General features: G+C 60.7%; 1 protein-coding gene across 1 annotated transcript; it reads right to left on the bottom strand.

Annotated features, from left to right (window-relative positions):
• Positions 1 to 3,426: 3,426 nt before the first annotated feature.
• CFAP99 (cilia and flagella associated protein 99) lies at positions 3,427 to 21,651 on the bottom strand. Its single transcript, XM_040965717.1, has 15 exons — positions 21,541 to 21,651; positions 18,717 to 18,861; positions 18,014 to 18,108; positions 16,813 to 16,925; positions 15,537 to 15,714; positions 14,444 to 14,524; positions 14,287 to 14,361; positions 13,630 to 13,701; positions 13,410 to 13,498; positions 10,412 to 10,616; positions 5,234 to 5,375; positions 4,988 to 5,139; positions 4,407 to 4,612; positions 3,646 to 3,808; positions 3,427 to 3,552 (listed from the first exon to the last, which is right to left on the bottom strand). Exons 1-15 carry the CDS (start codon positions 21,649 to 21,651, stop codon positions 3,427 to 3,429), a joined length of 1,953 nt encoding a protein of 650 aa, XP_040821651.1.
• Positions 21,652 to 23,726: the final 2,075 nt, after the last annotated feature.

Genomic DNA, 23,726 nt, shown 5'->3' with positions numbered 1-23,726 from the left:
TTTGTGATGATAATAAAAGAAGGAAAAGTTTAAGGGAACTGCCATTTAACACAGCTGTGGGAATTATTTAAATGCCTCAGATAGCAGACAGCTGAAATGCTAAAAATGCTGTTCTATAAGGTATTGAATGCAGCTGCTACTGTGAGAGCATCTCCACTCATGACCTAGCTCATGCATGAGGATTAAAACATGGTGCAGGGCCCGGCAGTGGCCTAGCGGCTAAAGTCCTTTCCTTGAACGCGCCAGGATCCCATACGGGCACCGGTTCTAATCCTGGCAGCTCCACTTCCCACCCAGCTCCCTGCCTGTGGCCTGGGAAAGCAGTCGAGGATGGCCCACAGCCTTGGGACCCTGCACCCGCATGGGAGACCTGGAGGAGGTTCCTGGCACCTGGCTTCAGATCGGCACAGCTCCAGCTGTTGTAGTCACTTGGGGAGTGAATCAGTGGATGGAAGATCTTCCTCTCTGTTTCTTCTCTCTGTATATCTGACTTTGCAATAAAAATAAACTAAATCTTTAAAAGATCGTGGTGCAAACATAGGCTGCGGTCATTCCTGACTTGAGCTTCCTTCAGGTTTTGTTTTTATCGGAAGCGCAGGTTTTACAGAGATCAACCCTTCTACCGCCGCTCTTGGGCCGGATCTTGAAATCCCCAGATAATCATCAACTCTGAAGTCGGTGCTAAGGCATGAAGGTGGTTTATTCAGGTTAGCCTGGGTCTCCCAGCCAAGGCTGCTGCAGGATCCACAGGGAGGACAAAAAGAAGCGCGAGCCAGAGAGCAAGCGAGCCCAAGCCCCCCAGTTCTTATACATTTCAGGCTATTAATTATACAGTCATGATTTAGCAGGCTGCTATTGGTGGATTTGAAACAAGCAACTTTCAAAAAGCACAAATCGATGAGCTATTGGGCTGTGAATCTTATCAAACACCAGGTACCTCCTTCCTGAGCAGTGGTCTGCTTGGTGACCTGCCAGGTGTCCTGCGGGGTGTCACGTAGACTATCAGGCCTGGAGTTCACACAGCCCCCAGCCGAGCCATTGAGGCAGAATCACAAAAGGCAGAAAGCACCTAGGTTCTTCACTGGTTCACTCCTCAGAGGGCCACGGCAGCTGGAGCTGAGCTAACACGAAGCCAGCAGCCACACGTTTTCTTTTGGATCTCCCACGCAGGTGCAGGGTCCCAAGGCTTTGAGCCATCCTCTCTTGCTTTCCCAGGCAATAAACAGAGAGCTGGATGGGAAGTAGAACAGCCAGGACACAAACCAACACAAACATGGGATACCAGGGCTGCAGACAGAGCAGTGGCCTACTATGACATGGTGCTGGGCCTCCAGCTTCCTCTGGCTATGGAGTTTGGGAGGCGGTGATGGGCTGAGTGGCACTCCCTGCATCCCTGGGAGGGACCTGGGTTGAGCTGTTACTCCCGCTGCCCAGCGCCCCTGCTGTGGACATTTGGGGAGAGAATTAATTGGTGGATGTGACCATCTTTTAAAAAGAAAAAAAAATTAAGTTAAAAATGGTTAAAAATGACTGGAGGGACAAATACAATGGAAAATGTAATTTGCATTTTACGGCCTAAGGAGTAGTTGGAGTTTTGTTCATTTGTAACTTTAATCTTAAGGCAGAGAGAGAAGCAGAACTTCCATCCTCTGGCTCACTACCCAAATGGCTGCAACAGGTGGGCGGGCAAGCCAGCTGCCCAGAACTCAACGCGACGAGGACAGAGGGACTTAGCCCATTGTTGGCTGCCTCCCTCGCGTGGGGAGCAGAGCTGGACACACCCAGCCACTCCCACAGGGAATTCTGGTTCTCCACCGCATTCCCCTTCCGACATTGCAGTAGGGCTATGACGCTGGAAAACAGGGCTCGAAGAACCTCAGTATCAAAATCCCAACCATTTGCTCCAGGCCTTTGCTACTGAGAAATGGAGCTTGCAGACCAAAGGCCTACGTGACCTTTAAGGAATCAAGGCCCACCTGCTCACAGGTGGCTCCAAGTGATTAAGTGGGTGCCTCCCTTAGTGGCTGGAGGCGTGGGCTATCCAGCCGAGATAGGCAGGAAATGTGTGGTATTTCCCCTCACCTTGCAGGTGAATTTCCTCTTTTCAAGCTATTGTGGACTGCCCCTGTAAAAACCCTATGAATGTGCTGTTTGGGGCCACAATCCTGGTAAGGAGTGTTGGTCCCAGCTAGCCGGTCAACCAGCTGCCTGCTTTCGACCAAGAACCCAGGCTCAGATGTGCTGAGTTTCAATAAGCCACCCTTGGGCGCTTGGATCAACTTTGGACTCCTGGTGATTTCTTGGGATCTCAAAATCTGGACACAACAGGGTACGCAGGGCCACCACGGTAGCATCTTCAGCTCTGCTGGCCCCCACCTTCTAGAGGGCTCAGGCAGGAGGCTGGGCCAGGGCTCCCCAGCTCCCCAGCTCTGTCGTGGAGGCCCTCACTTCCAGGCTGTAAGCTGCTTTGCAAACCAGAGGCCTGTGTTGTTGCTTGTGTACCTACCAGGGGAGCCCCAGCTGGCCTCTCCTGCTGGGGTCTGCTGGTTGTGGAGTGGCTTCCGGAACCAGGGTCTCTTCTACCGGCAAGTCACCCTGGGTGTGCTCATGCTGGGCCTGGGCAGGGTTTCAAGAGAACAAGTTAGAAGCCCGAGGCCATGTAAGACCCAGACTCTACAATCTGGGAGCCTGTCCCTTCTAGCTGCACTCTACTGACAAGGGCTAGCCAGGAGGCCAGCCGGATTCAGAGTCGAGTACAGGCTCGGCCTGCTGACCGAGTGTGTGTATGTGGACACAGAAAGACCTGTGCTGTCAACCACAGTACACCTATGCTCACTCCAGCTTCAGGGAACAGCCCAGCAGGCATGGAGAGAGGGAAGGCTCCCGGAGCACCCTTGGGCTGGGTGGCCCACACACAGGCTAGCCAGAAGCAAGGCTCCTCCCAGTACCTGTGCTGCTCTTCCATAGCTGGAGGGAGAGGGGAGGGGGCGGGTGTGCCTCCAGGACACACACACACAGCCCCACCCACCCCGCCTGCCTCCCAGGGTGCCCAGCATCCGGCCTCCTTTGTCCTCACTCCCTGCTGTTGGATCTGCCTTTCCCGCCTCCCGCGACGCTGGAGAGGGTCACTCCTGTGACGGTGGGGCCCCAGCTCCCTGCCCAGGTCATGGCACCTTCGAGCCCACCTTCCAGAGGGCTTCTGGGAGCCCTCAGGCCCGGATCTGGGCCCCCCACAGGCGCAGTCAGCATGCAAGAACACACGATGCCTAGGATTCAACTTTAATTCCATACAAAAAGTGGACAGTGGGTTAGCACGGATTTCTTTCTCCCGCGGGACACCCAGGAGCCGTCGGGCCTGCGACCTGGCCACTCGGCCCTGGCCACGGCTGCTGAGGACAAGTGCGCGCTGCAGCCCACGCGGGGGACTCAGGCGGCCTCGAGGCCACGCACGGGCCCCGCCAGCCCCGGGGTCGAGGGCCCCCGCTGCAGCGCCAGCAGTTTGCGCTCGCGGCTCCGCTGCAGATCCTGCCAGTGCTGCGCCTCGGCCAGGGCCTGCGGGGCGGCGGGCAGCCAAGTGTCGGCGGGGGCCTGCAGCTCCCGGCGCCCGTCCGCAGCCCAGGCTCGCCCCGGCTCGCCCTGGCTCACCCCTGCCTTGCGGCGCGCTGCTCTGGGCGCAGCCACGCGCAGCTGGGCCTCCTGCCTGCAGCGCTCCGCCGCTCGTTCCTGCACCCTGCGACGCAGCTCCAGCACGCGATCGTCCTTGCACAGGGGCCTTGGGGCCGTGGCTCGGGCTTTCTTCTCCTCCCACCTGGCCGGACACAGGGCGGGCTTAGCGGCCATGACGTGACCATCCAGACCCTCAGGGCCTCCGTGCAACGCGCGGCGCTGGCCGGAGCACCTCCACCCGTCTTTGCTCGCTTTTTCGGTGTCTTCTACGGGAGCGCAGGGCCCAGACCCTTGGCCCATCCTCCACTGCTTTCCCAGGTGTTTTAGCAGAGAGCTGGGTGATCAGAGGAGCTGCCGGGACTCCAACCGGGGCCATAGAGGTTGCTGGCATCACAGACGGAGGCCGAACCTAGTATACCATTGCATCAGCCCCCTTTTGCTTTTCAAATAAATAAATGCATAAATACTGTAAGTGGGGTGACTGCCCCTGGATCTCGGGGTCACCCATGGAGCCCACAGGTGCTCGATGGACCAGGGGCTTTTCAAGGCACTGTTCCCTGTCTCTGCCCCTCCAGTCTGCTTGTCCCAGCCACCACTGCCATCCTCTGTAGCATGTTCCTGTGAGCTGCCACCATGGGGTTGGCCTCAAACAGAACACAAGTGGCCAAGTGGGGCCACAAAGGCAGCCCAGACACGCCCCACCCAGTCCAGCTCCCGCCCCTGGGGCTTGTTGATGAGACCTCAGGGCCGCGGTCCGTCCCATGGCAGCACGGCACAGGGCGATCTGCTCCACGGTGTTGCGCAGCTCCTGACTCTTGGCACGCTTGCCCTGGATGATCTGGTCCCGCTTCTCCTCCTCCTCGCGCCGCTGGCTTTCTTTGAGCAGGGCCAGCCGCTCCCGCAGCTCCACCACCGACATCTCCCCTTCCAGACCATAGCCCGGGATCTGGGACACGGTCACTACGCTGGGCTGGGTGCCCAGGCCCCTCCCCTGTGCTTCCTGCAGGGCTGCTGGACCCTTCCACAGTGGCCTGCCCCTTGCCCTCTTGCTGGCCGTACCAACCTCCAGCCTGGCTACAGCTGCGTTCTTCCCACCCTGCCCCACTGCCCACCTCAGTGGGACTCTCCTGGAGAAGCCGGCCCTTGCCCGCCCCCCACCCACGCCATGAGCCCAAGGGTGTCTGTCCTCCCTGGCAAGTCCCTGAATGCTGTGACTCAAGCCTGCAGTCCAGTGGATGCTGAGGCCAGGGCCGGGCCCAGGGCTGTCTTTGGCCTTGGTGGCACTTGGTGGCACCGCGGGAGCAGCACTCCAGGGCCTCACCTGGGTCAGGTCCACCAGCTTGCCCTTGCGCGTGGGCTGCTTCTCCAGCGCCCGCAGCTGGGAGGTGAGCACCCAGCGTCGCTGCTGCTCCTCCCGGGCCGCCTCTGCCGTGCGCTGCAGCAGCTCCCGGCTCTGCTCCATCACTTCCTGAACTTGGGGGCCGGCATGGTGCTGAGGGGGCACAGGTCCCCCAGGGGAGCGCCCTGGGAGGCTCCACCCACACGAGGCCCTGGGTCCCTGTCATACCTGTCTCCCGGCGGTCCTGGAGGAGTTTCATCTGGGCCACCTTGACATTCCTCTGTGCCTCCATCACCTGCTCCACGAGCTCCCTGCAGGACCGGTCCTCCCGGAGATGCCGCTGTGCTCGCTGCAGCATCAGCTCGGCTGTCTGCTCAGGCAGAGGACCCACCAGGCTGAGCCCTGGGCCCCAACACCCGCCCCAGGCCTGAGGGCTCAGTCTGGACCCTCCCCCAGCTCTCCAACACTCCAACTGCCCAGCAGCTCAGGGCTGGGGGTGGAGGGGGAAATATCTGTGTATGTGTGAAAGGCTGAGTTACAAAGAGAGAATGAGAGAGAGATAAAGATCTTCCATCCATGGGTTCACTCTCCAAATGGAGTCAACAGCTTTGGAGTGGATCCCAAAGCAGGAGCCAGAAGCCTCCCCTGGGCCTCCCACATGGGTGCAGGGTCTAAGGATGTGGGCACTCCCCCACTGCTCCCCCAGGCACGTTAACAGAGTTGGATCAGAAGTGGAGCAGCCAGGACGGATACCCAGGGGACGCTGGCAAAGCAGGCGAGGCTTGGTCTGATTCGCTCTGGGAGGGGTGAATTTCTGCCCACTGGAGCCACAGGGAAGCCTAGGAGGAGACGCTGGGGGGTGGGGGGACAGGGGGCAGCTGCCTGGGAACTTTTCCATAAATCATTAACACTGCCTGGAAGTGAAAGGATTAAACACAACACTCCCTAACCCTAACTTTCTAAGAACCTGGGAGAGCCAACGTCCTTGAGGGACTGTCCCCAGAGAGTGACTGATAAAGACAGAACGGGGCCCAGGGAAGGACCTACTCTGCCTCAGCTCCACCACAGCCTGGCCTCTGCCCCAGCTCTCCAGGGTGGGCACACTGCCCTCACACTGCCCTCACACTGCCCTCACACTGCCCTGCCTGGCCTACGCCCCCGCTCCCCCATGAGGCCACATTGCCCTCACACTGCCCTGCCTGGCCTCTGCCCCAGCTCTCCAGGGTGGGCACACTGCCCTCACACTGCCCTCGCACTGCCCTGCCTGGCCTCTGCCCCCGCTCCCCTGCGAGGCCACACTGCCCTCACACTGCCCTCACACTGCCCTCACACTGCCCTGCCTGGCCTCTGCCCCAGCTCCCCCATGAGGCCACACTGCCCTCACACTGCCCTGCCTGGCCTCTGCCCCAGCTCCCCTGCGAGGCCACACTGCCCTCACACTGCCCTCACACTGCCCTGCCTGGCCTCTGCCCCCGCTCCCCCATGAGGCCACACTGCCCTCACACTGCCCTGCCTGGCCTCTGCCCCCGCTCCCCTGCGAGGCCACACTGCCCTCACACTGTCCTGCCTGGCCTACGCCCCTGCACCCCCATGAGGCCACACTGCCCTCACACTGCCCTGCCTGGCCTACGCCCCAGCTCTCCAGGGTGGGCACACTGCCCTCACACTGCCCTGCCTGGCCTCTGCCCCAGCTCCCCCATGAGGCCACACTGCCCTCACAGTGCCCTGCCTGGCCTCCGCCCCCGCTCCCCCATGAGGCCACACTGCCCTCACACTGCCCTGCCTGGCCTATGCCCCAGCTCCCCTGCGAGGCCACACTGCCCTCACAGTGCCCTGCCTGGCCTCTGCCCCTGCTCCCCCATGAGGCCACACTGCCCTCACACTGCCCTGCCTGGCCTACGCCCCAGCTCTCCAGGGTGGGCACACTGCCCTCACACTGCCCTCACACTGCCCTGACTGGCCTACGCCCCAGCTCTCCAGGGTGGGCACACTGCCCTCACACTGCCCTGCCTGGCCTCTGCTCCAGCTCCCCTGCAAAGCCACACTGCCCTCACACTGCCCTCACACTGCCCTGACTGGCCTACGCCCCAGCTCTCCAGGGTGGGCACACGGTGGGAGATGGAGCCCTCGGGCAGTGAAGAGAGGTAGACCACACAACTCCCTGTAAATGTCAGGGGAGGCAGGGAGGCAGTTCCGGGTTCAGGCAGAATGTGCCAGACGGGGGCACAGGGATTTGGACTCTGCCTCTCTCAGCCCTGGCCAGCTGTGTGGCCTCAGGCCTGGGCAGCAGGCTGGCTCAGGTCCAGAGTCCAGGGTCGCACCCCTGGCTCTGTCTCATTTGATGGACCTGGAGCCCAAAGCGGCTTCCCGTGGAGCTGGTGGGGCTGCCTAGGGGCACACACCCAGAGGAGCCTGTGGCTAGCTACTGGGGGACACCAGACTGAAAGCAGAGATCAGCCCTGAGGCTAGCCAAGCTGCAGTCCTGGTGCACGCCTCCTGTGGTTAGAACTGACAGGGCACAGAGCTGGATTCCAAGATCGCTCACCCTGACAACCAGCTTACGAGCTGTCCCTGGGGCTCAATGCCAATGAGGGGGTGCATCTAACCTGGAGCCATTCCACTGAGACAAACAGCAGCAAGCAACTAGCGGAGAGCACACAGGTGCCCACACCACAGGACAGAACGCCAGCTCTCGTCCAGACCCTGTGCCTTGTGGTCCAGCTCCCTGCAGGTGCACCTGGGAAGGCTCCAGATGACAGCTCCAGGGTTTGAGCCCTGCCACTCACAGAATGCAACCCAGACGCTAGCCCTGGCTCCTGGCTGCAGCCTGCCTCAGCCCTGGCTGCTGCAACCATCCGAGGAGTGAACCAGAAGATGGAACATCTCTCTCTGTGTTCCTTCATCCCTGTCACTCTGTCACACTTTTAAAGAAATAAGTACATAAATATTTTAAAAAACAACTATGCAGGGCTACCACACCTGTGCGCCTCAAGTGGCCTGGATCAGGGAAAAGCCGGGCTGGGCGGATCATTCCTACTGGTGCAAACAAAATTAAAGTGGGCGAGGGCTGTTTGGGCTTAGACGCTGCATCAGCTGGAATCTGGGAGTGGGAGAGGCCTGGGAGGGAAATAGTGGGCTCATCCCTCTTGGGTTTCCACTTCCACAGGACATAAAACTAAGATAGCGGCTGGGGTGGAATGGGGTGTGGCACAGACTGGATTACTGCTACACTTACTGGCAAACCAGGGTAGGGGGCGGGCCTGGTGGGGGTTATTGTGGGTCGCTCGGACTAGGTTGCAGCTCCCACTGGTTTATGTGAGGGCCAAGTATGTGCTGGGCAGAACCAGGCTGGACTGCGACACCCATTGGTTCCAGTGGAAGTTGGGAGTGAAAACAAAACCAACCCAGCAATTGCAACCACCAGCTGATTGGGGCGATGGACGGTGCCAGGCCCTGTACTTGCTAGCACATACAAGAAGTTTCTTTGGAGATCTTCCTAATCTAAATGCTGGACTCAGAACCCTAACGAAGAAAAGAGAGAAGACAGAACAGGTCAACCAACCATCTCAGCTATGATGGACTATGTCAATCAGTGGATTTTTCAAAGACCTCATAGTGCTTGGAGTGGCAAGATTGGCAGCGATTCATAACTGTGGCAATATCAAAACCACTTGAGCAAGAACCTCAGAGCATGCCCTACATCCGGGACCTGGGGAGGGTGGGAAATTGGGTGGGCCTTCTCCCTTAATACGCCCCGTTAAACATGAAGGTAACAATATGGAAAACATACTAATATTATCCACTTTCCTGTAGTCCTTGAACCTTCTTACCCTAATTAACTATGTATAGAATGTCAAAATAAATTTTATTAATTAAAAAATATATATATAAAAAATAAAAAATAAATAAAAAATCAACTATGCAAACTTTGTCCATGTTATTCAACATATCTACTTATTTGTATGTGTTATTCATCAAGTTGTAAAAGGAGGATGAAACTGAGAAAAATACATGAAAGGTATAGTTAAAATATTATCACACTCAAGATTTACAAATATCCTGCTCTGGCGTCGTGACGCAGGCAGGGAAACCTGTGACGGCAGCATCCACGTGGCTCCACACCCCTGGCTGCTGCCTTCCCATCCGGCTCCCTGCTCTCGGTCTGGAGACAGGTCCAAGCACGTGGGCCCCCGCACCCACAGAGCTGCAGGCTGTGCTTGGCTCCTAGTTTTGCCTTGGCCATTTTAGGAGTGAACCAGCAGATGGAAGATCTCTCTCTTTCTCTCTATAATTTTGACTTTCAAGTGAAATCAATCTTTTTCTAGGAAAGGAAAACAATTAGCTTGATTTGGCCATTCCATAATGTACACTCTTTTTTTAAAAAAAATATTTATTTTAAAGACAGAGGAGAGAGAGAGAGACAATGATAGGCTGGCTCTGGATGCGGGAGTCCCCCGGACGCCCCCATCAGGGACATCACTCGGGACCCCAGGGCAGTGCCTGCAGGAACCAGGAGCCAACTGACCTGGCTCTCTGGGAGGTGGCCTCCTGCTTGGCAGCTGCAGCTGCTAAGCCCCAAAATCTGCCTCAGTATGCATGCTTTGCACCATGTAACAGGCCATAAACGTGTTTGGTCCACCTCAATAAATAAATGATATTCCTCCTCCCTGCCATCAAACCAAAAAAGTGAAAATAAAGCTCAACAGAAAACAGAAGGGACAGTTCACACACACACGGATAAACATCCTAAGCAAATGAAATTATGCTCTAATGCACACATAAAAATGAGACCCAAGTCAGACTTCACCACGATAGCACTGCCACAGACAGTGTGTGACGGACCGTGTCTGGACTCTTGAGCCACAGACTGCTGGTGCCAGAGGCCAAGGTCAACCTGCAGGCAACAGTCTGCGAATGGGCAAAAGTCTGGCCCGGCGAGGGTCTGCAGTCAGGGGGTTCAAGGCCAGGCCTGCAGCGAGGGTCTGCAGTCAGGGTTAAAGGTCAGGCCTGCGATGAGGCCCCATCAATTCCTGTCATTTCACTCCCCAAGCAGCTCAGGACAAGGCTGAGGCAGCGAGCCTTCAGGAGGCAGGAGGCTAAGGGATCCACCCCCTCAGGTGATGGGGCAAGCATGGTACCCCTCCCTCCGGTGCCTCTGCTGGAAGCTTCCCTGCCAACATCCCTCATGGAGGTGGAAGACTAGAACAGCTCCGTGCATGAAGCAAGGCCAGATCTGTCCCGGGGGAGAGGAGCCGGCAGTGACACACCAGGGCTGACCGCTCTATGCAGACATGCCTGCCTTGATCCTCATGCCTTGTCTCAGGTGACCCAAGGGGTCTGTGGACCAACTGACCCTGCTGGTAGGAGCCCGTGGCCCCAGGCCCTGGCCGCTCCCCCAGAGGTCACCTCCTCCTTCTTCTGGTCCGCTTTCTGCTTGTTCTCCTGTGCCAGGCGATGCCGGGCCAGGATGGCCTCCTGGTGGCTGAGCTTGCCCTGCAGCCGCCGGCACTCTTCAGCTGCCAGCTGCTCCTCCCGGTCCTGGGCCTGCATCCTCTTCTGCCACTCCAGGAACTCAGAGAAGTCTCCGGCCCCATCCACAAGCCGGTCGACCCTGGGGGAGAAGCGATCCAGGCACAGCCGTCATTTCTCTGCCTTGTCCCCCATCCCAGGCCACTGAGGGGCACAGGTGTAGCCTGGCCTCCCGGGACATTCACCCTCACTGCCCATGCCACCCCTCCGTGAGTCTATGCGTCGGTCACTTCCTCCCATCCTTCCTCCCTTCATGATCTATCGGCCTGTCTCTCCACCCACCTTTCCTTCCAACACTCTCCGGCCACCAGCCAGTCATCTGCCCAGCTTCTCGCCCTCTGATCCCCATAGCCAGGCCGCCTGCCCATCCAGCCTCTCATCTGTCAGCCAGCTGAAGTGCTGAGGGCTGGCTGCCAGCTCTGAGGTAGCGCAGGGTGGGGACTGCCCGCCCTGGGCAGGGCCAGCTGGAGCGCAGGACTGGCCCTCAGCCGCTGGGGAGGGGGCTAACAGTTGAGTTGACCACCAGCGGCTGGTGACTCCATCAGCCATGCCTACGACACCATGGTGCAGGGGTCTGCAAGGCCTCCAGAGAGGCCAGAACATGAGGGTCTTGCACGGCTGCACACGGGGTAGGACAGGGGATTCCTGCCATGCCCTGCTCTCACACCCCTGCTGTGTGTCCTAGTCTGTGTGTTGTACTACCCTCCCTTCATTTTTTTTTTTTTTTTTAATTTGAAAGGCAAAGTTAGAGAGCAAAGGAGAGACAGAAATCTTCCTTCCCAAATGAGTATGATGCTGGGGCACGCTGTGCCAGGAGCTTCTTCCAGGTCTGCCACATGTATACAGTGGGCCAAGGACCCGGGCCATCTTCTGCTTTCCCCGATTCATTAGCAGGAAGCCGGATTGGAAGTGGAGCAGCCAGGAACCAAACCAGTGCCCAGGTGGGAGGCTGCTGTGGCAGGCGGAGGCTTAAGCTGCTACACCACAGCACTAGTTCTGTAACATCCTCTGACACGGCTACATGTATGCACGGGTCCGTGAGCCACCATCACACTAACGTGCCCTAAGAGGAGGAGGGCGGCCTGATCGACACTTGGCTTCGGCTTGAGGGTTGAGCCCTGACCTGTGGGATCCAACGGCTGCTGTGGTACCTGGTCATACATAAGACATGGGTGATCATACACAAGAAACGGAGTGTTCCACTCCCCCCAGCCCACCCCCCCACAGAAGTGCGACTTGCTGGCCTGGCCTCCAAGTCATACAGAGGCAGATGGATGGAGTGCTGGGGGGACAAGCGACTTTGGGCTCCCAGCGGGGTAGGGGGGATCACCCATGGAGCAAAAAGTGCCCAGTGGAGTTAAGAGACACCTGCAGCTCCTGGAGAGCTGGCTCATTGTACGCACTTAACACAAACCGACAGAAAGTACCCTTCACTGAGGGTCACAGTGGGAGCGCCAGGTCGGTCTTGATTGCAGACTAAGTTCAGACATCAGCCAGTCTGACCACCAGCATCTAAAGCAGCCCGGGCAACGCTCTGCGGGGACGATGGAACTGCGGCTGAACGCTCACCGTCACACAGGCCCTAGTCTTCCTGGGTGGTTTTGTTCCTTTGTTTGCCTTTTGTTTTATTCATTTAATTTTTTGAAAGGCAGAGTTGGAGGAAATATTCTATTATTCTAATTATTATTATTATTATTGAATCTAATACTTCACTCCCCAAATGCCTGTGCTGGCCAGGGCTGAGTGAGCCTGAAGGCAGAAGCCTGGAGCTGCAACCGGATATCACGTGGGCGCTGGGACTCAAGGCCTCAGGCCAACTTCCGCTGCTTTCCCAGTAATTAGAAGGGAGATGAGCAGAAGTGGAGCAGCTGGGACTTGAACCAGCGCTCATATGGAGGCTGGTGTCACGAGCTATGGCGTTCTTGGCTGTGATCCCACCAGATCCTAGTTTAGCCCAAAGTTTTCTTGTCCTGCGTCTATGGTTTCCAATCAACCTCTTGCAAGCCACTGATTTTAGCGCGCATTGCCCGTGCCCCAGGGGGTCGTGGAGCCCTAGGTGGTCGTGGTGCCCCAGGGGGTCGTGGAGCCCTAGGTGGTCGTGGCGCGCCAGGGGGTCCCTGACCAGGAGGCTCCGCTGCCCCTGTAGGTATCATCAGTGTGGCGCTAATTGAAGCGACCAAAGCCCACCTTGCTGTTGTCATGATCCCTGACAGCTGAGCTTTGCTGCTAAGAGGGGCTCGTCCACTGCAGGCTGCCTAGGGGCCTGCACCTGGGCTGCACCTGCAAACCCAGGGCCCACCCAATGCCTCTGGGAGCCCCTGGGCTCCTTGCTGGGTACTTTCCACCCAGCCTGGGCCACCCGTATCAGAGACGTGCAAAGGAAGCTGAGTTCTGGGGTCTGCAATCATCGTGCCCCCCACCGCCTACAGACTTGGTGTGGGGTGGGGTGGTCAGGGGAAGCACCAGCGTGCAGGAGGAAGGAGCTGGGGTCCTGACTGTCCTAACCCACCCAGGGGACACGCAGGAGCAGGTGCTTCTAGATAAAAGCACCAAGACTGGGCTGGGCTGACACAAGATCCCCAGCTCACACTGGAGCCATCCCTCCAGGCCTCAGGTGAGCTGCGCACACAGGCTGTTCCCGGGAGCACCAGCATCCGCACGAGACAGCTGATGGAAGGTGGCCCCGAGGCCGCTCAGGACCAAGGTGGGAGCAGAGGCCTGGGAACCTTGCCACCCTCAGCATCCTCCCTCTCCATCGCAGAGGCGGAGCGGCTGAAGCCTGGGCCACTCACCCTGGCCCATGATGACGTCATCAGCTCCCTCGGCGGAAGGCAGGGCCAGGAGGGAAGACCCCCTCCCCACCTACACCCCTCACCTCTGCAGCTCCTGCTCCACCTGCTGCTGATACAAGGCCCCTTCCCGCAGGATGGCCGCTGTGTTCAGCTTCACCGGGACGTTATCTTGCTGCAGTGGGAGAGCAGTGGCCAGCAGCGGCAAGTGACCCCCTGCCCCGCGGCCAGTGCTTCCTTGGGCCTCAAGGGCAGGGTGGCACCCCGCCCCCCCGCCTGGAGCAGGGCAGGAGGGGCGTGCCTCACCCTATAGAAGGTCAGCTTTGGGGTCTTTCGGATTCGGGAGAGGAGTTGAGGTTGCAGCTGTTTCTTGGGGTCCTGCAGAGGTTGGGGCAAAAGCTACAGCGTGGCAGCTGTGCCCACACAGCTCCCCACCTAGTGTCCTCCCCTGCTCCTCAGGTCAGCACCTCTCCCTCAGGGCCTGCTGCAGCCTCCTTGGTCTGGAACCTGGCACCCAGGGGCCCATCACCCCCTCCCAGAGCTGGCAGCTTTGGCTGCTCTCTAGGTCTGTGCATCCCCTACCCACCTCCCTCCGCTCTGGTGACAGAATCCCACTGGGAACAGACCACCCCCAGAACAACACATCCACTTGGAATCCCCCATCAGACCCCAGGGAACTGCTGCTGGGGGATGTCCAACCCTGGACCTGTCCCAGCAGCTGCGGAAGGGTCCCCAGGTCACCTAGTCACAGTGGCTTTGAGCTCCTGAGGGAGTCTCCCCCAACAGACCAGCGTTTACCCCACTTGCTCCCTGTGCCTGGAGCAAGGCGCTGGGACAGTGCCTAGCGGATGGGCTAAGGGACAAGGGGGCCTGCAGAAGACTCCTCCTAGGGACGTGGCTGAGTAGGCAGCAACTGTCACAGCGGAGACCCGAGACCAGCTGTGGGATCCGCAGGTGGCGCACCTCGGCAGGCTTCTCCAGGCGGGGCCTGGGCATGGCGCAGCGCAGCTCCTCCACGTTGGCCTTTAGCAGCAGCTCCTGCGGGGACAGTGTAGCTGCTGCAGCCCCGCCCCTCGCGCTCCTCCAGGCTGCTCCACCGCGGGGTCGGGGCCAGTCTCACCTCCGCCCGGCGACGGTTGTCTCTCCTGATCATCTCCAGCTGCTGCTGCTGCTTGGGTACCTGGTAGGTGCTCCGGGGCACCTGAGGGGTGCAGGAGGGGCAGGTAGCAAGAAAAGGGAGTGACATAAGGGGACGCTGGGGGTCCGGTGTTGGAGCCTTCAGTGACGTCCAGCTGGACACCTGTGGGATCCTAGCCGGGGCTTCTCCCTCATCTCCCCCTACCAGCCTGCCCAGCCTGGCTGACCCTGTCCACACACCGAGGGCTCTGCCCCTTGCCACCTTCTCTGCCCAGGGGCCCTGCACCGGAAGCAGCAGTCTGTTTCCGCTCCCGCCCCGACGGGAGGCCAGCTGTGCGCCCTGGACCTGGCGGAGGTGGGGAGCTGCTTCTGGAATGCCCTCCCCAAGACAGATGGCTCTCTAGCTCGCTACCTCCAGACTCCTGGTCCCGGCACAAGGCTGCGCGGGCTCCGCGGGCTCCGCTGGCCTCGCCCCTCCGGCCCCTCCGGCCCCTCCCGACCCTTCCTCCTGTGTGTCTTTTTACTTTATCTACGTGCTCTTCCGTCACTGTCCACACATTCATTCCCCTGCCCACGCATGTGCCTGACCCTCCATGTATCTTACTGCCCATTTATTTACGATCCACTCACACACACCTGTCCACCACCCACATGGCCCTCCATCTGCCCACTGGTCACCCATCCCTTGAGTATCTGCTGGGGGTCTACTCTGAACCAGGGTCACACCAGGCGCTGGGGACGTGGCCTGGCAGAGGAGACAGACGAATAGCACCAGTACTGACTAGTGGACAAGTACCAACTACTCAGCACCACTCCAGAGGAGCTGGAGCTACCTACAGGGACGCTCCGGGGACAGGTTGGTCTGAGGCCCAAGGCCTCCCGAGGGGACCCCAGCGTGGGATGCAGTAGCCAATTGGGTGGCCTGTGAGCCAGCTCCTTTTTGTACCAGAGGTTGGGGTGTGCGGGGTCATGGGGTACTGATCCTGGTGGGGGCCCGTTGCTAGCTGTCTGCTCCTGACTGCCTACTGGCCAGTGGCCCCAGGGCATCTTGGTCCTTGGCAAATGCCTGCTCTCACCGCTTTCATCATGGCCATGGTGGGGACTGGCTCTGGCATGGGGATGCTGCGGGGCCTGGGGGCCGTCAGGCGGAACTCCTTGGGCTTCGTGACTTTACTCTTGCACTTGAAGGGAGGGATCTGGTGTGCCGAGGCACCCTCCAGCTGGCTGATCAGCTCCTGGACCTTGGGCTGCCATCTAGAGGGAAGAGGGTGGGAGAGGCCTTTTACATGGGAGGGACAGGTGGGGGAGGAGGAGGGAGAAGGTGGGAGGTGTGGTGGGGGGAGTGGTGGGGGGAGGAGGTGGGGGGAGGAGGAGGTAGGGAGAAGTGGGGGAGCATGTGGAGGAGCATGTGGGGGGAGGTGGGGAGCAGGTGGGGAGCAGGTGGGGGAACATGTGGAGGAGGAGGTGCCCACAAGGGGGAGCAGGTTGGGGAGGAGGTGGGAGGAGATAGGGGAGCAGATTGGGGAGGAGATGAGGGAGCAGGTGGGAGGAGATAGGGGAGCAGATGGGGGAGGAGGTGAGGGAGCAGGTGGGAGGAGATAGGGGAACAGGTTGGGGAGGAGGTGAGGGAGCAGGTGGGTAGAGGCAGGTGGTGTGGACCCTGGCAGGTAGTGAAGAGCTCCTGTGTCCCATGGGGAGCCAGGGCCACCCTGAGGTAGGAGGGCAGAGGCAAGGGCCAGCAGCAAGCGAGGTATCCGGAGGCAGTGCGTGGCAGCCATTGTGTGAGGGGACAATTCTTCAGGGGCAGAGAATCCCAGCAGGCCAGGGTGCAGGAGGATGCTCCCGGCCGGCCACTTTGGGGGCACACGGGGCACCTTCCCAGAGGTGGCTCTGCAGGCTGTGGCCCTTGGGGCATGGAAGAGGGGCCCCTTGCATGCAGGCGGCAGGTACAGCCCAGGCCACCGTGGAGGCTGGTGCTGAGCCTGGGAGAGCAGGCTGACTCCTTCACCGTAGGAAGGGATGTGCCAGGTCTCTCTGAAGCAGTGGTTCTGACCCCTGGGGATGTGGGTTCTGGCAGGGGGGCCATTAGATTTAGGTTAGGGGTCCGCTGGAACTGAGCTGCTAGAAGTGGCACAGAGGAAAAGTTGGGGGTGCTCCAGAGCAGAAGGTCTGGCTCCTGGCCCACCCCCCACCCCCAGTCCAGGCTGGCTGTGAGACCCAGCATGGAGAAAGCCGGGGTCCTAGGCCCGCGTGCTATGCTCCACAGGGTTGGGGCCCTCTCACGCCACTATGGGGCTACCGGGCGACTCCCCGGAGCTTCTGTGAGCAGGGAGGACGGCCCCCGTCTCCCACCTCATCAGGGGTTCCAGCCAGTTCTCCTTCACGTAGGTAGCCTCATGGATGAGGCTCCACTCGTCCTTGATCCAGGAACACAGGTTCACGGGGTTGAAGAAGAACCGGAGGAACTGAGGGGGCCATGAGGGCTGTCAGGAGCGCCAGGGCCCCTGCCCAGACCCCTGACCTGCCTCCAGGGCCCCTGCCCAGACCCCTGCCCAGACCCCTGACCTGCCTCCAGGGCCCCTGCCCAGACCCTGACCCGCCTCCAGGGCCCCTGCCTCCAGGGCCCCTGCCCAGACCCCTGCCCAGACCCCTGCCCAGACCCCTGACCTGCCTCCAGGGCCCCTGCCCAGACCCCTGCCCAGACCCCTGCCCAGACCCCTGCCCAGACCCCTGACCTGCCTCCAGGGCCCCTGCCCAGACCCCTGCCCAGACCCCTGACCTGCCTCCAGGGCCCCTGCCCAGACCCCTGCCCAGACCCCTGCCCAGACCCCTGACCCTGCCTCCAGGCCCCTCCCAGTGGGCGAGTCTGGGCTCAGGGTCGCGCCCTGCTGTGGGGGCTGGGAGGAGGATCATTGGGGTGGGGTGCCCAGCCTGGCCCCCTAGGACCGGGGAGGAGCCACATCTGCTGGGTGAACCTGACCCGCACTCTAGCACTTGAAGGCTGAATCTCCACACGCACCTTGCCCACGGTGGCCTGTGGGTGGGTCTGGGGAGAGCCTACCCAGCAGACACAGGGTGTGTGGGTCCGGGCCCTGGGTCAGGCAGTTCTCCCAGCGCAAGCCTGCCGTTTCCAGGGCATCCAGGAGCCACGAGCTGGCGGGCTGCAACCCTGCAGGCCCAGCACCGGCCCCTGCGGCTGCAGACACGCCCAGCCTGCCGTCACTGGAGAACCCCCCATCAGGTCAAGGGAGGTCACCACCTGCCTAGGTATGCCCAGAGCTGACTCTGACCCTGGGCCTTGGGAGTGGGTCAGGCGACTGTAAGGTCAGCCAGGGCCCTGGCTGCTGTGGGCACTGGGAAGTGAACAAGGAAATAAAAATCCCACCTCTCTCTCTCTCTGTCTGTCTTTGGGGGAACAATGAGTGCCCTTCCCCCACACGCCCAAGCCAGAACACAGGTGGGGGATAATCCCAGGATAAACCCACCGGAGTTTCTCTTGTCAAAATGCAGGGCAGTCCTGCTGCGGAAGGCGGGGGGCAGGGGTGGGGCTCACCTTGCACATCTTGTCCATGGGCAGGGACCTCATGATGTCACAGAAGAGAGGGAAGCCGAGCTCATCCAGCTGGAAAGTGGCCAGGTAGCAAGTCACTAGGGAAACAGGAGGCACTGGGGTACTGAGATGGCCACTGCAGGGCACCGGGGGCACGGGGGGCTAGGGCTGCCACTGCGGGGCACCGGGGGCACGGGGGCTAGGACGGCCACTGCGGGGCACCGGGGGCACGGGGGGCTAGGACGGCCACTGCGGGGCACCGGGGGCATGGGGGGCCTAGGAGGGTCACTGTGGGTCAGTGGGGGCACAGGAGGCACTGGGGTACTGAGATGGCCCCTGCGGGGCACCGGGGACATGGGAGGCACTGTTGGGGTTGGGATGGCCATGGTATCCTTATACCCTGTAGAATCCCATGCTTTCAGTGAGGAAATTCTGCCAGGGCCCAGAGGCAATCACAGGTGCCCTGGGGTCCAGTGGAGCCAGAGTTCAGGGTCCCAACCCTACAGGGCATGCAAAGCAGGTTCAGGGGTCCCGCCCCCCAATTCAGGCCTGAGAATCACCCCCACCCTGGCCCACCACCTGCGGGCAGCCAAGGGCCCCTGCAAGGGGGGCCACCACAGACACCCTGGCCACGCCCTGCACCTGAAGCCATGCCCACCCAGCCATGCCTCCCCCAAGCCCGGGGTCGGGAGGGATGGGCACTTACCCTCAAAGAGGCTATAGTCTGCCCACAGGCACAGCCGGCCATCTCGCGCGTAGAAGGCGTCCACTACGATGTCCAGCAGCTTGTGGTACTCCAGACACCCGGACAGGAGCTCCAGGATGAAGGCCTGCTTCTGGGGGCTGGCAGCCTGGGAGAGAGATGGCCACATACCCACTCCTTAAGCAGGAAAGTGGCTCGGAAGTGAAGCTGCTGGGATACGGGGTGCGGACACTGCAGACCCGAAGCTACCATTGTAACCAAGTTCAAACATTAGGCGTGTTGTATTGCAAGGCAGCTGACACTGCTGTTCATGTCCACAGCCGTCTTTGTGTTCCCAAGCTGCAGCCCTGTCCCTGCTCACCTCTGCCTCCCATCCCCTCCCCTGCTGCCTGTCAGCCCTAATCCGTGCCATCTCGCGCCTGAGCGCACCTGCAGAACCTTTGTCCAGCCACGGTGTATTACTATCTCTGACCTTCCACGGTCACCTCCTCTCTCTGCACTCCCATTGTCACTGACAGCCCAAGAGGACACCCCAATTCCTGACCTCCCCGGGCACTGCCCGCCACTCCCAACCTCCAGTACTGACCCTGGCCCAGAGTTGGCAGAGAGACAGAGAGAGGTCAGTTGGGACAGCAGATCAAGAACCCACGTGGGAGACCCTGAGGAAGCTTCTGCCTTCAGCCTCGCACAGTCTGGGCAGTGAACCAGTGAGGGGATCCACGAACTCTGTAACCCTGCCTTTCACAAACACATCTTTAAAAAGAGAGACAAAGGGAGTTGAGGTGGTGGGATCACAGGAAGCCCATCCCCGCTCCTTTCCACCTTTGCTCAGATGAGACCACGCTGCACACTGCCCGGCCGTCAGAGCCACAGGGCGAGCTGCACCCGGGATGCAGCACAGTGCCGGAGGGAGGCAGCCACTGGTGTCTGTGAGGGTGGCTGGGTAGAGAGCGAGGAAGCGTGAACAGCACGGCTACTCTCAGGGCATCCTGCAGCCACCTAACTGGCAGGGTTCCACGGCTTGCCCGCACGCCAGGGGGTGGCACCTCTTGGGCCCAGAGGGCCGCTGTGGCTCTCACAGCAAGATGCCGTGTAGGGCTAGTGTCATGGCTCAACAGACTAGTCCTACACCTCCAAGTGCCAGCATCCCATATGGGTGCTGGTCTGTGTCCTAGCTGCCGCTTCCCACGCAGCTCCTCGCTTGTGACCTGGGAAGCAGCAGAGGACGGCCCAAGGCCTTGGGACCCTGTATCCATGTGGGAGACCTGGAAGAAGCTCCTGGCTCAGCTCAGCTTTGGCTGTTGAGGCCATGTGTGGAGTCACTCAGTGGACGGGAGCGCTCTTCCTCTCTGCCTTTCCTTGTCTCTGTAAATCTGCCTTTGAAATGAATAAATCTTTTAAAAAGAAAAAACAGATGCTGTGTCTTTAAGGTCTGGATGTTGGGGTGGTCACGATGACCCTGACATGGCTAGGGTGCAGCTTGCCCCAGGGCAGGAGACCCTGCCCACGCTGCCTCGCCTGCAGGAGCAGCCAAGGACAGGACTGGGCCACACCACCTGCGTCCTGCACGGACTGTCTGTCTCGAGCTGCCCGTTGCTGAGGCTGGTCACCTGCAGCAGAAAGGTCTGCCACTCTCACTCCCACTGGTCCACAAGCACGGCCTTGGTCTCGCCCGGCTCCACTGTTGGGGAAGATGGACGGCGACCCTCACCTTCCACCACGGCTGCACCCAGGGGTCCAGCCTCGACCCTAGTCTTGCTGGGGACCACCCCCCAGGTACAGATTGTCAGGGTGTGGGGCAGGGAGCCAATTCTTGTAGGTGAGCTTGGCCCAGCCAGACACATGCTTAGCTGCAGGCAGGCCAGGCATGGCCCAGGATGGGGGACACACAGCGCGTCTCTGCTGGATCCCTGGGGGCCAGTGCAGAGGAGAGGCTTGGGCTGAACCACGAGGACCCTGGGGGTCTACCCTGGGCTGGGGGCACAGCGGTGGCACCCACCAGGCTGCCAGGGCTCAACCCTCTTCAAAGCAAAGCCTTTCCTGGACCCAGGGCTCCTTTGAGGCAGCTGCACTGTGACACGGCCAGCTACAGGAGGGACTGGAGGTCCACTCCCGTCTCCAGCCTGGCAGCCGGGACCCTGGGCTTCCTGATGGCCCAGGCTGTGACCTCCACTCGCACTTCTGTCTGCAGGCCTGGTGAGCCCTGTGGGGTGGCTGGGAGCCTGGGGAAGGTGGAGGGGTGACCAGGGGCCATGGCCGGGGAGAGAGGCCTCCCTGGTTGGGGATACCCACTGCCCTGAGAATGCAGCATGGGAGGGACAGGAGGGGGCTTCCTCAGTCTCCAACCCCACCCTGAGAGCCTGGCCAAGCTGCCCGGGGACGGCGAGGAACTCTTTTTCTGGCCACTGGCTGTGGGCCCTTGCCCCTCCCAACCCCCACGGTACGATCAGCTGGCATGGCCTGGCTGGGGTCAGGCCATCTCCACTTCTCTGACAGGATGCAGCCCACTGCACTGGGGAAGCTGGCAGGAGGTGGCTGCCCTGGCCCAGGGCCTGTGTGCACTGGTGCCCTCCCAGCGCCATGGAGGAAAACAGAATCCAAAGCTTTAGAGCGTTCTGCGAGTCAGGGAACGGTTGACATCCACGTGCAAGCTTCCCACAACTCACGGGGGCTTTTTATCTCCATGGCGTGACAGAGACAAAGAGAAACCTTCCCACTGCTGGCCCCCTCCCTGCCCAGGGCTTGGGGGTGGGGGTCCCTTCCAGTGGCTCCTCCGTAACAGCGGGATGAGGAGAGGGAGGGCTGCTTCCTAGGATGCTGGCCCTACCTGCAACGAGGCAGACACGGTCTCTAGGAACTGCTCAGGGTGGTCCCTCTCGGGCTTGAACCGGCTCAGATGCTGGATGGCTATGGCAATGCACTTGCTGTAGTAGGCCATTTTGCAGGGCAGGACCCTAAGGAAAACAGAAATCACCCCTTGATGGCCAGCGCCTCCTAACAGATCCACTTAAAGGTGTGGTTCCACAAAGATATGTGGCCAGGGTGTGGACGGCTGTCCCGGCAGCCTGGGTGCCACCGCTGTGCCCCAGCCCAGGGAGCAGCCCCGGCAGCCTGGGTGCCACCGCTGTGCCCCAGCCCAGGGAGCAGCCCCGGCAGCCTGGGTGGCACCGCTCTGCCCCAGCCTAGGGAGCAGCCCCGGCAGCCTGGGTGCCACCGCTGTGCCCCAGCCCAGGGAGCAGCCCCGGCAGCCTGGGTGCCACCGCTGTGTCTCAACCCAGGGAGCTGGGGGTCTCCCAGGTGCTGACCCTCTGGGCTCCAGACAAACTGAGAAAACTCCAGGCCCTAAGGGCTGAGGCTGGCCGATCCTGTGGGCACAGTCCTGCCCCTCCCCCTTGCTCCCCCATGTCTAGAGGAGGGCAGCTAGGTACCACCAGCCCAAAGCAGAGAAGTTACAATCCAGCAAGAGAACCCACCAGGCTCAGAGCAGGGAAAAGCCTGAGAGACGGGGGAGTGGTGACCAGAGGTGGGGGGATAGAGAGCCCCCAGGAGGCCAGCACGGTCCAGACAGGGGACACTGGACAGATGGCGAGGGCAGGGCAGCTCTCCCAGGGTACAGTGAATATGAAGTCCTGGAGGAACCAGGAAACTGCTCCAGCATAGCCAGCTGGGGATATGGCTCTGCAGCTGTGGTCCCTGTGCGCTCGCTCAGCACCCTTCTGCACGGGGTGCCCTCGAGCGCTGCCCGTACTGGTCACAGGTGCACAGCAGCCTGAGCCCAGAAGGCCCCACGCTGGCCTCGGGGCTGCACCCACGCAAGCATCTTGGTGTGACATCTCTGCGTGATAATGCAGCTGAGCCTGGGGTGACAAAGGGGGCAGAGTGGAGGACCTAGAGGGACATGACAACAGGGAACCTGTCCTGGCCTGACTCCTGGGTCAGGGCTGCCTGCCCTCCAGGCCTGAGGCCCAGTAGACAGGAGCCTGTGCCCAGCTGTGGCAGCCTCCTGCCCTGCCCCCACACAGACTGTACGCCTCACGTGCAGGCACAGCTGCTGAGGCAGGGCTAGCGGTTCCACTGCCTGTCCCGTCCTGCTCCTGGCCAGTCCTGCAGAGCTCTGCCCCAGCACCTGCTCCCTCCCGGGAGACCCCCGTCCCCTGAAAGGCCGGGCCATGGGACCAGCATCCCGTGCTGGTCACTCCATCACCCCCCGTCGTGGTGGCCAGCAGAGTGCGTGGAGTGCTCACTTACATGCCCAGTTTTGACCTTAGGAGGGAGGCTAAGCAGGATGCAGAGGGTCAGCCCTGGTCTGGCCTGGCTGGGGGGGGTGGCTTGGCCCTCCTGCGTCCCAGGCTCTGCAGGCTAGGGGGGTGTCCTGGAGAAATGAGGCCCAGGAGAGCTGGGGGAGGGCAAGCAGGGGTAGGGGACAGCTCATACTGGGGTGAAATGGCGGACACAGAACCTCTCCCTGCCAGCCCCTGCCCCATCCTCACGGTGTCAAGGCCCTCCCTGCCCCTCAGCCCCCACAGGGCCAGAGTGCTGGTCCACCGACTGGGCTCTGGGGTTCTTCGTTCCTTCAGCTCATCTTCAAGAAATCCCGGCCATTCAAGGAATTCCTCAGCCCAGGAAGCAGCACCGCCTGGGGACAGAGCTGTGGTCCTGCCGGGCAGGCTGCGGCCAGCATCAAAGGCACCTGAGTTCTCAGGGCCTAGGCTGTGCTTCACCTTCCCTGCCCAGCTCTCAGAGGTCAGCAGCTAGGACTGGCCACACCGTGAGGGCTGTGACCGGGGAGTGGGCCTCTTCCTGAAGAAGACCCTCACACCAGGAGCGGCAGTAGTAGCATCTCCAGTTACCTCCCAGGAATCCCCATCCCAGGCCTAGACCTGAGATCCAAGAGCAAGTTCTGTTGCACCACCCCTCCCCCTCAGCCTGAGCACCCCTGGACCCCACATCCCTCAGCCTGACCACCCCTGGACTCTCCCACCCCTCAGCCTGAGCACCCCTGGAACCCTCAGC

The sequence above is a fragment of the Ochotona curzoniae genome, unplaced genomic scaffold (genome assembly GCF_017591425.1).
Source record: "Ochotona curzoniae isolate NIBS_2020 unplaced genomic scaffold, NIBS_Ocur_1.0 scaffold_4505, whole genome shotgun sequence".
Classification (NCBI taxonomy): domain Eukaryota; kingdom Metazoa; phylum Chordata; class Mammalia; order Lagomorpha; family Ochotonidae; genus Ochotona; species Ochotona curzoniae.
The sequence above is the reverse complement of the archived record's forward strand: the minus strand, read 5'-3'. Positions and strand labels throughout refer to the sequence as shown.